The sequence below is a fragment of the Aspergillus niger genome (genome assembly GCF_000002855.4).
Source record: "Aspergillus niger supercontig An18".
NCBI lineage: Eukaryota > Fungi > Ascomycota > Eurotiomycetes > Eurotiales > Aspergillaceae > Aspergillus > Aspergillus niger.
The window spans coordinates 700,797-714,847 of NT_166533.1; the positions used below are offsets into that span (position 1 = coordinate 700,797).

At 53.2% G+C, this 14,051-nt stretch overlaps 5 protein-coding genes across 5 annotated transcripts; 3 read left to right on the forward strand and 2 right to left on the reverse strand.

Moving 5' to 3' along the window:
* Nucleotides 1-359: 359 nt before the first annotated feature.
* On the forward strand, nucleotides 360-2,993 carry An18g03150 (uncharacterized protein; the record flags this gene model as incomplete). Its single annotated transcript, XM_001398738.3, has 2 exons — nucleotides 360-440; nucleotides 564-2,993. The coding sequence occupies 2 exons, from the start codon at nucleotides 360-362 to the stop codon at nucleotides 2,991-2,993; spliced, it is 2,511 nt and encodes an 836-aa protein (XP_001398775.1).
* A 340-nt stretch (nucleotides 2,994-3,333) lies between these two features.
* An18g03160 (hypothetical protein) lies at nucleotides 3,334-4,597 on the reverse strand (the record flags this gene model as incomplete). Its single annotated transcript, XM_059745706.1, has 6 exons — nucleotides 3,334-3,415; nucleotides 3,465-3,610; nucleotides 3,737-3,791; nucleotides 3,916-4,118; nucleotides 4,330-4,411; nucleotides 4,587-4,597. The coding sequence occupies 6 exons, from the start codon at nucleotides 4,595-4,597 to the stop codon at nucleotides 3,334-3,336; spliced, it is 579 nt and encodes a 192-aa protein (XP_059605654.1).
* Nucleotides 4,598-5,924: 1,327 nt separating this feature from the next.
* On the forward strand, nucleotides 5,925-9,691 carry An18g03170 (uncharacterized protein; the record flags this gene model as incomplete). Its single annotated transcript, XM_001398740.3, has 4 exons — nucleotides 5,925-6,060; nucleotides 6,127-8,940; nucleotides 8,998-9,398; nucleotides 9,449-9,691. The coding sequence occupies 4 exons, from the start codon at nucleotides 5,925-5,927 to the stop codon at nucleotides 9,689-9,691; spliced, it is 3,594 nt and encodes a 1,197-aa protein (XP_001398777.1).
* Nucleotides 9,692-10,183: 492 nt separating this feature from the next.
* Nucleotides 10,184-11,412, forward strand: An18g03180 (uncharacterized protein; the record flags this gene model as incomplete). The annotated part of the gene is made up of 2 exons (XM_001398741.1): nucleotides 10,184-10,229; nucleotides 10,319-11,412. The coding sequence occupies 2 exons, from the start codon at nucleotides 10,184-10,186 to the stop codon at nucleotides 11,410-11,412; spliced, it is 1,140 nt and encodes a 379-aa protein (XP_001398778.1).
* A 373-nt stretch (nucleotides 11,413-11,785) lies between these two features.
* Nucleotides 11,786-13,476, reverse strand: An18g03190 (uncharacterized protein; the record flags this gene model as incomplete). The annotated part of the gene is made up of 5 exons (XM_001398742.1): nucleotides 11,786-11,932; nucleotides 11,977-12,086; nucleotides 12,138-13,034; nucleotides 13,105-13,304; nucleotides 13,370-13,476. 5 exons carry the CDS (start codon nucleotides 13,474-13,476, stop codon nucleotides 11,786-11,788), a joined length of 1,461 nt encoding a protein of 486 aa, XP_001398779.1.
* Between the last annotated feature and the right edge of the window lie 575 nt (nucleotides 13,477-14,051).

Consider the following 14,051-nt stretch of genomic DNA (forward strand, 5'->3'; position numbering starts at 1 on the left):
TGTCAGCATTACCCTGTCTCTGCGACCGCAACGCACTTCTTTTACTCGTCCTTTTCCTTCCATGATTGCCTGTGTGTCCTGTTGCTCGACCATCGCTTCGGAGGTCGTGGGTTGACGCAGCTCTCTTTACTTACCTACCTATACCTAACCTACCTCTCTCTCTCTGACTACGACTACTTCAATCTCCACTCCCCCGGCGACCTTTTGACCTGTCTTCGGATTCCCTCCGTCTTGCTTCCGACCGGTTTCTCTTATCAGTCCCTCCTCCCCGCCGAATTCTTTATTTCCTCCCAGAACCGGTATCATATCGCTCTTTGTATCCCACCCTACAATTGTCGGCTTCTTATACCCGGCCTGAAATGGTTCACTCTACGAGCGAGGAACGCGCTGTACATTTGACACGGGAGGCTGTTGAGTTAATTGATGCTGGCCATCGTGAGGTATGTCTGGTCTCCTCGCTTTTTTTTCCCCTTTATCAGACCCCGCTGGGTTGTTATCATCCGTCGCCAGCATAGGTACCTTCGTGCCATGTGACTAACCACTCGTTCGTGATGTCATTGCAGGCCGCCTCACGAAATCTCCGAGAAGCTCTCTCCTTAGCTCCAGAACATCCGGCAGTCAAGGAAGCTTTCGTGAAAATCCAGCAGGAAGAGGAGAATGGCCATCACCTGCTAGATCTCTGCCGACGCTATACCGGTGGCAAGGACGAGTCCGCGGGCAAAGACGCCGCCCTTTATCTCCGTACCGACGGACTCAAGCCTCCCGAGGAGGTTGCATTGGAATGTGTCAAGCTCCTGCTGGCGCAAAGGCCCCATGCCTTGTCGTCGCTGCAGGATGACATTATCTCGGGGCTGGTCCGCCAGAACACCAGCGTGCGGCGCTACTTCTCAGAGCAGCTCCAGGTGTCGGTGACCACGTTCTTCGATGAGATTTACGAAAGAGGCGACGGCGCTGCCGTATGCCTTGACACTGTGGTCTTGGACCCTACTGTGTGGCCGTCCGAGGATGCTCGTCTACACTGTGAGCGCGAGCTTTTCTTGCTCTTCATCGCCAAGCTCATGGAGTCGGGCCACGATATGGACGGTCGCTCCCTCAAAGGAATCGCGCGTTTGCTTGCCGTCGATGCGGCGAAGCTGCAGGAGTTGGTCGACGATGAAGGACTGGACGTGATCCTGTCCTCTTTGGACAGCCGGCTTCCCCTCGAGTGGAGGAGTCAAGCGACTCTAGCAACCGTCAAGTACCTTGAAATCTCCAGGCAAGTTGGCGAAGAGAGGTTCTCTCGGCTCGTAACTGCCAAGGTTGTCAAGGGTCGCAGCGATGATTTGATCGAGGCATTCTCGGCCACGGCTGCGGTCTTTCCCGTGATACCAGAAGTCGCGGCCAACCTTTTCCTATCGGAGAGCTACCTAGCGGCTTTGGCGCCTTTGACCTCCAGAGACGCGAAGAGCCGCAAGGTCGAGCCCCATTTTCTGGAATTGTTGAATGCCGCGTGCATGAACAAGGCCTGTCGGGAAGCAATTTCAAAGCATCTTTCGACCTGGCTTTCTCACCTTCTCACCAATGGCTGTGATGAGAGCTCCGAGATGGCGGCGGTCATCTTGGCCAAGGTCCGTACTGCTGCCCAAGTTGGTCCTTCGGACTCCAACGGCAAGGTAGAGGAAGATAACAGCCGGGTTACCGAGCTGGTCGACCGCTTCAAGGATTTGATGTCGAAGCGTAAGACCGAGAATCTGTCAAACGTGATCGAGGGCTTAGCCTATGCATCTGTAAAGGCCACCGTCAAGGAACAGCTCGCCAATGATGTGGCATTCTTACAGGATCTCATCAAGATTCTGCGCGAGAATTGCGCCGATTCGTCAGTGCTTTACGGTGGTCTCATGATCATTGTGAACCTCACACAATTCCCACCCACTTTGACAGAAGAGCAGAAGAAAATGTCCCAACTCAAGTCTTATGCCGAGGCCTCTCCTAGCGGGGCCCGAGCAAAGCCAGATCCCCTTGATGACGAGCAACATGTCATCGCACGTTGCAGTGCGCTCATCAAGGCAGGTGTCATGCCTCTTCTGGTAGATTGCGGTAAGACAAATCTCTCCTCGGTGCAAGGTCTCATGGGAAAGATCGTCCTTGCCCTGTCATGGGACCGAAAGTCTCGGGGAACCTTGGCACAGCAAGGTGCTGTCAAATTCTTGCTCGTTATGGCAGCCGCGAAGCAGGGGACCCCGGGGACAAACGCCACCGAAGCGGTACAGAATGCATCGCAAGCACTCGCGCGAATTCTGATCTCCGTCAACCCGGTCCACGTGTTCCCCTCCTCGGGCTTCCCGCAGATCACATCCGCTATCAGGCCTCTGACCGCGCTTCTGGTAAGCCCGGAGACGACTAGTCTGACGGCGGAACAACCGCGGAATCTTTTACCGGTCTTTGAGAGTCTGCTTGCTCTAACAAACCTCGCCTCCCATCCAGACGAGACTGCTCCCGAAGCTATCGTCCGCCAGGCCTGGCCCGTAGTAGAGGATCTCCTGCTCTCCAGTAGTCCCATGGTTCAGCGAGCTGCCTGCGAGCTCATCTGCAATTTGATGACGTGCGAGTCCGGCATCGTCAAATATGCCGATGGCTCTAAGCGCGCGGCGCAACGGCTGCATGTGCTGTTGGCTCTCACCGATACGGACGATATGGCAACCCGCAGCGCTGCTGGCGGAGCTCTTGCGATGCTGACCGAATTCGAAGCAGCCATTGCCGGAATCCTGGAACGGCCGCGGGGTGTCCAGCTACTGCTGGCCCTGTGCCAGGAAGAGGATGAAGGTTTAGTGCATCGCGGCGTAGCCTGTGTGCGGAACTTGACCTGTCTCGCCACCGGAGATATTGGCCGGCGGGCCAAGGAAGCCATTAAGGCAAACGGAGGAGTTAATATATTGAGCAATGTGCTGAAGAAGACGAAGAACCCCGCGGTACTTCAAGTCGGGGTCGAAGCCTTGAAGCCATTGGTCGAATAGATAGCCGACAACCGAGCGGCGTCCTCTGCTGGGGTATCTCCCGGCGGTTAATACATCTCTATGGTTCCTTTTGGGTGATTTGGATTTGATTGTGATAGCGGGTCTTTTCGATTTGCAAATCATGGGCTGGGGCTCCGTGATTTTTGGTGTTCTGTCACGTTCTATGTTGTTTTATGAAGATCTCCTTGCGGCGTTGGTAGTTTACTTGCCCGGTGTTTCCATTATTGTGATCTCGTTTTTCCTTCTTATGTCACGTTGTGTGACCGACGTCGAATTTGTCTATAAATCTGGGTTGTTTATGAGCGTGGGAAAGGTGTCCGGGTCATTGTCGACAAGAATTTCAAGCGATATGGGGGATTATCGAGTGGGATTCCCTTTTTCTGACAGCGCCATAGACCCGGTTGACACGATAATTGCCGTGTCTAGTTTACTCAAGTAACTATCTACTCGTTCTAGCTGAATGATACTCACGATGCAATGCGCGGTTTTTGGGGATCCGTCGGGAGACGAGTGTCCCATTCGGAAGCGTCCGGATCCTTGTCTCTGCAGTCAGCCTTGATAGGAATCGATGGTTGTCGGGATGGTGTCGCACTGGCCTCGACACCAAAATACGCAACCTAGAGCGGGGCTCACTATAGGATTCATGTCCCGTGTAGATGCTTATTATGTTGCAGTTGGGAGTCAAGTCATGTTGGATCATCTCGGCCTTCTGTGAGGGTTTCTTTATTGCGGCCTAGTACTACTGTAAAGTCGTTGGAATGCCGCTGATAACCGAGAACATCGACATAACGTTCGTAACTAAGTACTCCGTAGTAGTATTACTTAAGAAGCTACGGACTCATTGTATATAAGTCGCAAAGAAGCCAAAGTTACAGTATGGCTGACACTAACCCCCAAGCTAGTATTCAGTAGTAGTCCTTACTAGTCTACACAGCGAGCAGGAGATCCGTTATGGAGGGGAGGGGAAAAGAAAGTGACAGATGATAAGCTTTCCCGCTGGTCGATCGTTGCGAAACGAGCTGAGTGGATGAGTGCAGTGATCAACAAGTGATACATCGGAGGGGAGGGTGTCGGAAGTCGATGGTCAGATACATGGTCTGCTCCCCACCCAGTTGTGATAGTCACCTAATAACATAGTTCATTATATACGAAACCTGAGCAATCAGTGGCATTCCCTCCAAAAGACTGAAACCCTCCGAAAAATGATCACGATGTTGGATATCGGAGGAAGGAGAAACCCAAGTCAGGAACGCAACAAGAACTTTTCGGAGTTTCAAGAACCTCACCGACAACTAGAGGAGGGAGCATGTGACGTGCATCATGGTCGAATTCCCACATCTTCCATCCATTCCATGCAGGCCAAGTTTCCACCCTCACGATGCTGAATGGTTACTTGCTTGCCTTTTCTCTTGCCCAGCCTGAAGTTCCCCCACAGAAAGTGGCCCCCCCTTTTTGATTTTCCCTTTCCCCCTCCCTTCTAGCCCATCATCATCCTGCGCCCAAGAGAAAGCGGTGTTGGGAAGGAGGAGACGGAGAGGAGATGATGATCATGAGCCCTCTCCCCTTCCCTCCACTGGGCGATTAATATCTCACGTTATTGACATGATTGGATCCCTTCAGGCCCTAGAAGTGGGTGGCGGGTGGTCCGGCTATATATAGGGTGGGGATTCTTTTGCTGGATGGGGGTTCCAGACTCATACTAACTCACTCTGACGGGATTGTTACAGAAGTTAGTATCTACAGCTACTAACTAGTAACAAGTTTCAAGTTGGATGGAGTGGAAAGAAGAATCACTGCAAGATCCGGTCCTTTCCTAGTGGTGATCTGTTGGTCCAGTTACCTTCTGCTCCTCACTCTTGGAGTGAAAAGGATCAGCTTCTCTCTACCGGTGGACTCACCCCAAGAAAATAATCATCGTCATTATCATCATCCAGATTCCCCCCGTTCTTGCATCCATTCATTTACCGCCATTTGAGCTCTCAGATTATTGGCATTCATCCCGTGCCTTGCAAACTCGAATTTTTGCATCGCTTCATCCGGTGGTTCGAACCGTTCATCCGCCCAGCGCCGCGGGCAAATCAGAGAGCGTCCGCCGGGCAGCAGATCCAGCGTCCGGCCATTAATGGCCAGCAATCTGGGATAAGTCCAGGTGAGTCGCCTGGACTGCCTCTTACGTCGCCAGTGGAGTGTATTTGAAGTATCTTTTGTTAGTCACGATGGAGACCGTGTCTAACTAGCGAATTCGCTAGCACCACCTTAGACTTAAAGACTATTTGGCCTCGGCCCTTTGCTCGCCCCTCTCTCCCTCTTTCTTCTGCTTGCTAAGGTGCAGCTGGAATTGCTGGACCTGCTGGAACTTCTCGAAGCTCCAAAAACCGTCCCTTTGGGCACGTGCTGATAGGTTCCGTCGGTTGGCCTCCTTTATCGGGAGTCGCCTTAACTACTTTACGATCAAGTAGTATATGCCCTGCGCTTTCTTTCATCCTTCCCTCTCAACCACACTAATTCCTTCGCCGTGTTTCGTGTTTCTCCTTTTCCTTTTCTTCTTCCTCAATATCTTCCTCTCCGAATCACGGCGTGTCCCTGAAGCCGTCCAATTTCTCAGGTTTTCACCTCCCAGATTTCAGCTATCTCTTCTACCATTCTTCATGTCTCCGCAATAAAACTGACACATGGCGCTCTTCTCCTTCAAGCTTCACCTGTCCTTTTCCTTTTGTCTTTCTCGCATTTGCCCGTCGAATAATATTTGATCTACGTGGCATTTCTATCGTTGGGTTCGTGGGTTCAAGTCTGTTCTCCTGAATCTCACTAAACCAAAGGAAGCCGTGGTGTCTTAGATCTCAGATTTATATACCTCCCCCTCAGAGTCCTTTCTCATTGGTTTCTCTCTCACCAACCACTTGAAACAACTTGCATACACATTCATCCAAGATGAAGTTCGGACGCCAATTACCCCGCAACGTGGTCCCCGAGTGGGGCTCTGAATACATCAAATACAAGGCCTTGAAGAAGCTCATCAAGGCTGCGGCGGACAATGTGAAGGCTGGCAAGGAGGCGGACCTTGCTGGTGAGTCGCTCTTTGAATAGTTGTGTCGTCCATCACAATGCGATCTTAGCTAACTCTGTCGCATAGGTTTCTTCTACTCCCTCGATCGAAATCTCGAGGATGTCGATCACTTTTACAACAAAAAGTACGCCGATTTCTCCCGCCGTCTGAAGTTGCTGGAAGACAGATACGGGCAGTCTTTGGATGGTGGTCAGCGATTGGATTCCGAGGATGTCGAAGACCTGCTGGCTGCTTTGCTGGAACTGCGTAGCCAGATGCGTAAACTGCAGTGGTACGGCGAGCTCAACCGTCAAGGATTCATCAAAATCACCAAGAAGCTCGACAAGAAGGTTGGCGCTCAGGCGCAGCAGAAGTATCTGCAGACCAAGGTCGACCCAGCGCCGTTCGCTTCGAACACCCGGGTCACTGACGCGTTGAGGAAGATCAATGACCGCTTGTCCGTCCTGGGCGAGCAGAAGATCGACGATGATGCGAGCTCCATACGCTCCTCCTTGTCATTGAAGAAGGGTCCTGCGCGCCCCAACTTAAACTTGCCTGCAAGTATGCTTCAGACCGTCGATGAGGCGCTGCGCAAGGATGATACTCATGTGCTGCTGGAGTTACTTGTAACTCTGAAAGCGGCGGCAGATGAGTCGGGAGAAGATGTATACCCTAAGGTCCTTAACAGCCTCCTTCAGCGGTCCATCAACTACCGTTCCACGAGCTGCATCTCGGTCCTTCTGGGTCGCATGGACTCTCTGGACGAAGAAGATGATATAAATAGGCGCAATTGTATTCATCGCTTGGTGATATCGATTGGCCGGGCGCAGTCTACCACAGACTCAGAGCAGTCTGCGTCCATGGTCCTGGACTTCCCTCTGGAAACGTCCAATTATATCACCCCGGCTGCGCTGCCGACCCTCCAGCCCCCTCGCCCAGTCGTGATGGAGGCGGACCACCCTAGTCATTTGGATCGGTCCGATCCCTCTGTGTCGCTTTTGCAGTATCTCTTGGATCAGCTCCTGCCCAATCAACGAGGTGCCCTCGTCGCCAAGGACATTGCGGGACGCACGCCGCTACACTACGCGGCGCAGTATGGATTCAAGGTTGTCTGCGAAGTCATCATCGAGCATTTGCAGGCGTGGGACCTGTTTGATGTGACCGAGGGCATTGATGGTCCGCGCTGGCAAGACAACGATGGTTGGGCTCCGTTGCACTTGAGTGTTGTTGGGGGCCATCCGTTGACGACCCGTGCCCTTCTCGAGGCAGAGAATTGGCATGGTGCCAACAAGGACAAGGCGAAGATCCGCAAGCAAGTCTCACGGTCTAGCGCAGTACTTGCTTTGGCCACCAAAGCCAACTTTGTGGACATTGTCAAGTTATTGGTTGAGGCCGGCGTGGATATTAACTACCAGGACGAACAAGGCGAAACTGCGCTGCATGTTGCAGCCCGGTTCGGCCATGATAAATGCGCCAAGATCCTGCTGGATGGCAACAGCGAACAGAAGGCTGACACAGAGCTTGCGGAAAACACATACTCCTGGACTCCTTTGTTTATCGCTTGTGTTGATGGCGCGCTGAGAGTAGTGGAGCTGCTCATCGAGGCCGGTGCCAATCTGGAGCGATGCGATTCCTCTGGCTGGACCGCGAAGGAGCATGCCTCTCTGAGAGGTCACCTTGACATCGCTCGGTGTCTTGCCAAGGTCACTCCCGCGCCGGATATTAGTGAGTCGGAGCCTGTGATCCCTGTGCCCCCCGTGGCCTCTGATCCGCCCTCACCTCCCCTGTCGTCGCTTGCCGAGAGAAGATCGAACGGTACTCCTGCTGCGAGCTCTCTACGGAACGCAGAGCCTATCAAGACCTTTGGACACCGTTATCTCACCGATGAATCCATGGTTTTGGTTAGCCTGGGAACCATGGACATGCGGACGCATACGGCAGCAGTCAACCTGGACCGTATCCCGATGGAGAATGCGCATTCCACGCAACTTGACACTGCTTTGTCTCTGGTGGTCTCTGCTAGCAGAGCTCGTGGAGAGCCGGAGGTGATCGATCTCCCTGTCCAGGAGAATATCTCTACCGAACCCATTGTCTTTCATGCCGCCGACGCTACGAAGGTCAGACTCCTTTTTGATCTGATTCCCACGTACGCAGGCTCGAAAGACAAGGTGGTCGGGCGTGGTGTTGCCCTACTTTCCAGTATCAAACAATCGGTGGGATCGAACCGTATCAATCTCAAGGGCGACTCCACAGTTCCTATTGTGGCTGCCAACACCCTCGAGGTCATTGGTTCGGTGACTTTCAACTTCCTCATCATCACACCTTTCAAGCATCCCAACATGACGGTTACCGGAGAACAGACCTACTGGAGGAGTATGAGCTCAACGATGGTGATCGGACATCGTGGTCTAGGCAAGAACATGGCCAGTCGAAATTCGCTGCAGCTGGGCGAGAATACCGTCCAATCATTCATCGCTGCCGCGAACTTGGGCGCTTCCTATGTGGAGTTTGATGTGCAGCTCACAAAGGATCATGTTCCTGTCATCTACCATGATTTCCTCGTCAGCGAGACGGGTATCGACGCGCCGGTCCACACCCTTACCCTAGAGCAGTTCCTCCAGTTGGGCGACAAAGGTCCATCTCGCAGGCCGGGATCCCCGGTACCGGGTACGGACGGCATTGGAGAGGGGATGGCCGCTGCTTTCCGTCAGCGGTCGATGTCTGTAGGCGGTTCCGAGTATGACCCTACCGAACTCAACGAAAAGATCAAGCATACCCGCGATTTCAAGAAGAAGGGCTTCAAGGGAAACAGCCGCGGCAACCACATTCAGGCCCCATTTGCCACATTGGCAGAGTTGTTCCAGAAGCTGCCCAAATCGGTGGGCTTCAATATCGAACTCAGTGAGTACCTCTTCCCATGAAAGAACAGTTGCACGACGATCTGACCTAGATCGCCAGAGTATCCTATGCTCCACGAGAGCGAGGAAGAAGAGATGGACACGTATGCGGTGGAGCTGAACTCCTTCGTGGACACGGTTCTCACCAAGGTGTATGACATGGGTCAGGGCCGGAACATGATATTCTCCAGCTTTAACCCGGACATTTGCCTGCTGCTTTCTTTCAAGCAGCCGTCCATTCCGGTCCTCTTTTTGACGGACTCTGGTGCGTCGCCTGTTGGTGATATCCGGGCCAGCAGCTTGCAGGAAGCGATTCGTTTCGCGTCCCGCTGGAACCTGCTGGGCGTTGTCTCGCAGGCCGAAGCGCTAGTGCTTTGCCCGCGTTTGGTCCGGGTCGTGAAGGAGTCAGGTCTGGTCTGCGTGTCGTATGGCGCCATCAACAATGACCCAGAGAGTGTCAAGGTATGTAGCCCCTAACAGTTGTGTCGTCTATTTACTAACTGTTTGTGCAGCTCCAAGTGGCCGAGGGAATCGACGCTGTCATCGTGGACTCGGTTCTCGCCATCCGTAAGGGTCTCACAGAACACCAGGGCAAAGGCGATACGCCGGGCGTCTCGCCGCAGCCTAGTCCTCTGGCCAGAGCGACATCTGGCTCTCTCAAGGAGTCACTCAACATTCCTGTGTTGAACCAAACGGAGCAGAAAGATGACCATCTACATGTGAAGCCAGAGGCCATTACATCTAACCCCCGATAAACAGCGCGTTATTTGACCATCAGTTAGAATTGGGAAGACATAGTTGAATGCATTCTATTATTGGTCTGTTAGCTACCTTGCAGGTGTCTTAAACATGTAGACTCGTATCTTAGCTCCAGATGCTAGTATCGGTACATTCCGCAGTATAGATCACGTGCGCCGGAGATGTTCCAGCTCCGCGCGGCGTCCGAAGTAATCGCATCTCTGCTACAAAAACTTCTCGATCGGTCATTTCCACCTCACCGGTCATCGAGCGCAGCTTCTTCACATGTTCAAGCCTGCAGCTTGTCAAGCAAAGCTCCTTCAAACTTGATACCCGCAGCCACACAACCACCCCGCAGAAACGAAGCTTTCGAACTACAGCCGCACCGCATACTTCTCCGAGCTCACCTCCACACGACAATGTATACACCTTAGATACCAACCAACAGCTTCAGATCTGCTCTTCCATACCTCAGTCTCCCACACCGAACAAATACACACATACACAAGATGAATACCATCGACGCAACAGAACACTACGAAACCAGCGCCCACGGTACGTCCACCAACCACATACATCCATCACAATCTCATCCCCCTCCCAATTCCAACTTCTACCCTACAAACTAACAAGACGAAATATAGACCGGCCCCCCTCCCTCCTAACCATCATCCTCGACACCAACCCACACGCCTGGGCACTCCTCAACCCCTCCCTTCCCCTCTCCACCGCCATCGCCAACATCCTCGTCTTCATCAACGCCCACCTAGCATGCAACTACGCGAACGAAGTAGCCGTGGTATCCTCACACACCTCTCAAGCAACATGGCTCTACCCCGTCGAAAAAGCCACCACCACCACCACCGCCAATAACCTAGACTCCGACGGCGACATCTCCATGCGCTCCCAACAACCACCTCCATCTACTCACACCAACATAAACAAATACCGCCCCTTCCGCATCGTCGAAGAACAAGTCTCCACGCACCTCCACAACCTAATGTCCCAAACCACCCCAGAAACCCTCCAATCCACCACCTCAACTATGATGGCCGGCGCGCTTACCCTAGCACTAAGCCACATCAACCGCCGCACGTTAGCATGGAATGAAGCGCACGGGGGAGATATCGACACGACAAACCCCAATGACCCTTCTTCAACATCCTCCTCATCACATAATACAAAGGGTACTGCGGAATCAACCCTCCAATCACGCATCCTCATTCTCTCTGTGTCAAGTTCCACCGGTTCAGCGCATCAATATATCCCCATCATGAATGCTATATTCGCTTGCCAGAGGCTGCATATTCCGATTGATGTATGTAAGGTGTCTGGCGATGCGGTATTCCTGCAGCAGGCGTCGGATGCGACCAAGGGGGTGTATATGGCGTTGGATGAGCCGAAGGGACTATTGCAGTACTTGATGATGGCGTTTTTGCCGGATCAGAGGAGTAGACGCCATTTGGTGCTGCCTACAAGAGTGGATGTGGATTTTCGGGCGGCGTGCTTTTGTCATCGGAGGGTTGTGGATGTGGGGTTTGTGTGTTCGATTTGTCTGAGTATCTTCTGTGAGCCGTTGGGGGATGGGGTGTGTTTGACTTGTGGGAGTCGGTTGGATGTTAGTGATTATGGGGCTAAGCCGGCGGTGGTGGCTAGAAAGAAGAAGAAGAAGAAGGTTAAGGGGAATGGGATGTCTGCGGCGGGGACGCCTACGCCTACACCGACGCCGGGGCCGTGAGTGTCTTTGTGGGCATGGGATTGACTACGTGGTGAAAAGAAAGTTGCCTATGTACTGGCTACGGGATAGAATGGCCGAGGATTGCCATTGAATGCTTGTTCATTCGGTATCTTCGGCTCGAATTAGCAAATGGTTACTCGCCCCTGCATCCATACTCAGGACCCGTGCGGCATCGCTTTAATCTGGATGTACGCTGACACTTGACAACCAAACGGACGGGGCGTGGCCGGCACGGCACTCGATCATTCTGTCGGCGAACGTCATCGACCCGGAAACAAGCGCTGTAACGCTGTCGGACGCCAAGATGCACATAGTACAGAAGACGCAGGATAGGCTTTATTTAGCTGGTTTTGGGGCCCTGGGTCTGATGTTGTCAGCTTAGCTTGATCTGTACAGTAGCTGTTATCGAATACCTTTTGGCTCTGCAGGCGCGGCCACCCTGGGCAATGGTACCGCCCCCGCCATTGCGAGACATGACACACACGGGTTTCTTATCTACGCTACTCATCGATGCAAGAGCCTGATGTAGTTAGCATTGACCGTCTCTGATGCGGGGCTTCTTACAAAAGAGTCTGTATTGTGGGCGAAGTGGAGGAATGCTCCGTCGACCGTCTTCTTAACCGAAAGGATGCCAATGGCGCCGTTACAGATACTGTTTATGACGCCCGGATGTCCTAAAACCAGCTATTAGCTTGTAAACTGCGAATGTAGATGGCGAGAAGTACCCATGAAATCGTCTGAAATAACCGCTTTCATGGCCTCCTCTTCGGTGACCTCTTCGAATCCGCCCTCTTTACGCTTTCGATGGCTATAGTAGATGCGTGACGCGCAGGTACTGGCGGCCATAGTCGTTGCAATGTGCTCACCAGTCCCCGAAGTGATAGTCGCAACGCAGGTCGCCTCTGAATCGTTAGGGTCCACGGGGAATACAGCAGTCCCGATACCAACAAGCGCGGCAGGGCCAATCCGCCCGCGATGCTTCATCCCAATGCCTCCGGAAGAAGAGCCTGCAGCGATGTTCCCTTTACTGTCTATGGCTATTGCACCCACGGTATCATTGACTCGGTCAATATCCATTGCGTCGACGCCATGGGGAGCTTCGGAAGGAGACAAGCTATTGCGACTCGTAGACATGTTCCCCACAGCAGCGGACCGCGCACCGTCAGTTTGCTTGCCATCATTGACCCTGGGGGCAATGGAGGGTGCTAACTCCGAACCTGCCGGCGGCGTGATACGACGTGGGTCTGCAGTAGGTGCGCTCTTGGTACTCTGAGTGCTTACTCCAGTCGCCGAGGCTGGCCCAGGGCTCGAAGCCGCAGAGAGCAGCTGGGCCGGATTGACGGTGGGGGGCCGGCGAAAGTGCGAGCTCAGGCGGGTATGTTCTCCAGACTGCTTCCTCTCCCGAAGAGTAGCGGCTTCCAGATCACGTTTCCAATGAGTCCACCTTTCTCGAGCCGACGGAGCTACTAGACCGTCAGGGGGCAGCACCACCAGCCCGTGTTCGTAGGCAAAATCCGTAGCACCCTGTCCCACTAGGAAATTTGGAGGTACTCGGGCTAGCGAGAGCGACTTCGAGGAAGCGTCAAGGATGACCCGCGCAAGGGAGATGGGGTTCTTGACCTCTACACCAAGTCGTTAGCACTGAGTAGTTGACCTTACAGATCGGTTCGGGACTAGAGAATAGATACTCACGACCGACAGCACCGACAGCACCACTGCGTCCTAGATGATTGACGACAGTGGCATCGCACTCGACGGTGCCTTCAAGGTTGAGGTTGCTACCGTAGCCTGCGTTGGTCATTTCGCTATCCTCTAGCATCATGATGGCGATCTCAACAGCGTCGACGGCCGATCCACCGTTCTTCAGCATCGACATTGCTACTCTCGCCGCTCTGCTCCTCGTTAGCTCGGTTTGGACTTGACCCTCGAAGGCGTGAGTTGGGCGTGGAGAACTCACTTCTCACAGGTCTCTAGATGCGCTTTCTCATTGTGCGGGGCATGAAAGCCGGCTCCCGCATGAACGAAGATAGCAGAGATATCTCCGCTTCCCTTTGAGCGACTCATTGTAGAACTCAGTCGCTGCGCTCTGAGGCGAACTGAGAGGTGCAACCTTGTGAAGCACTGGAGAAAACGACGCAGTCCTGGAGGCCGTGAGTGCTTCAGGGCGGGAGGCCCCGGCAACTCACTTCTTGAGGTTCTCTCCGTGGTTTTGGTACACGTAGACTTGCAGGGCTGGAGTTGGAATCAAAGCTGGGACGAAGAGGGTAGAAGAGAGCAGAAGGTGGGATGAAAAAAGGAAGAAGCGGACTCGTCAACACACACAAGAAAAAATTGAGTGTTCAGAGAGAGACGCGGGTCTCTTGCTGCCAGCCTGCTGCCGGGACGATTGGTGATCCTCTGAAATCAAGCGGCGTATTTGTAGTGAACGCAGACGTGAAACGGTGATAATAACCGTTAAGGATAGGTTTGATATAGTAAGAATGATCAACCTAGGATGCGGAGCGGGAAAGACAGAGGGAGGAAGAGAAAGGGAGATAGGAATCAGGTAGTAGAAGTGTTCAAGAGAGGGTTTAAAGATACTGTAGGCATTAATTGTATAGCAGAAGGGGGATGGTGAAGCTCAAACAGCTGGATAGGAT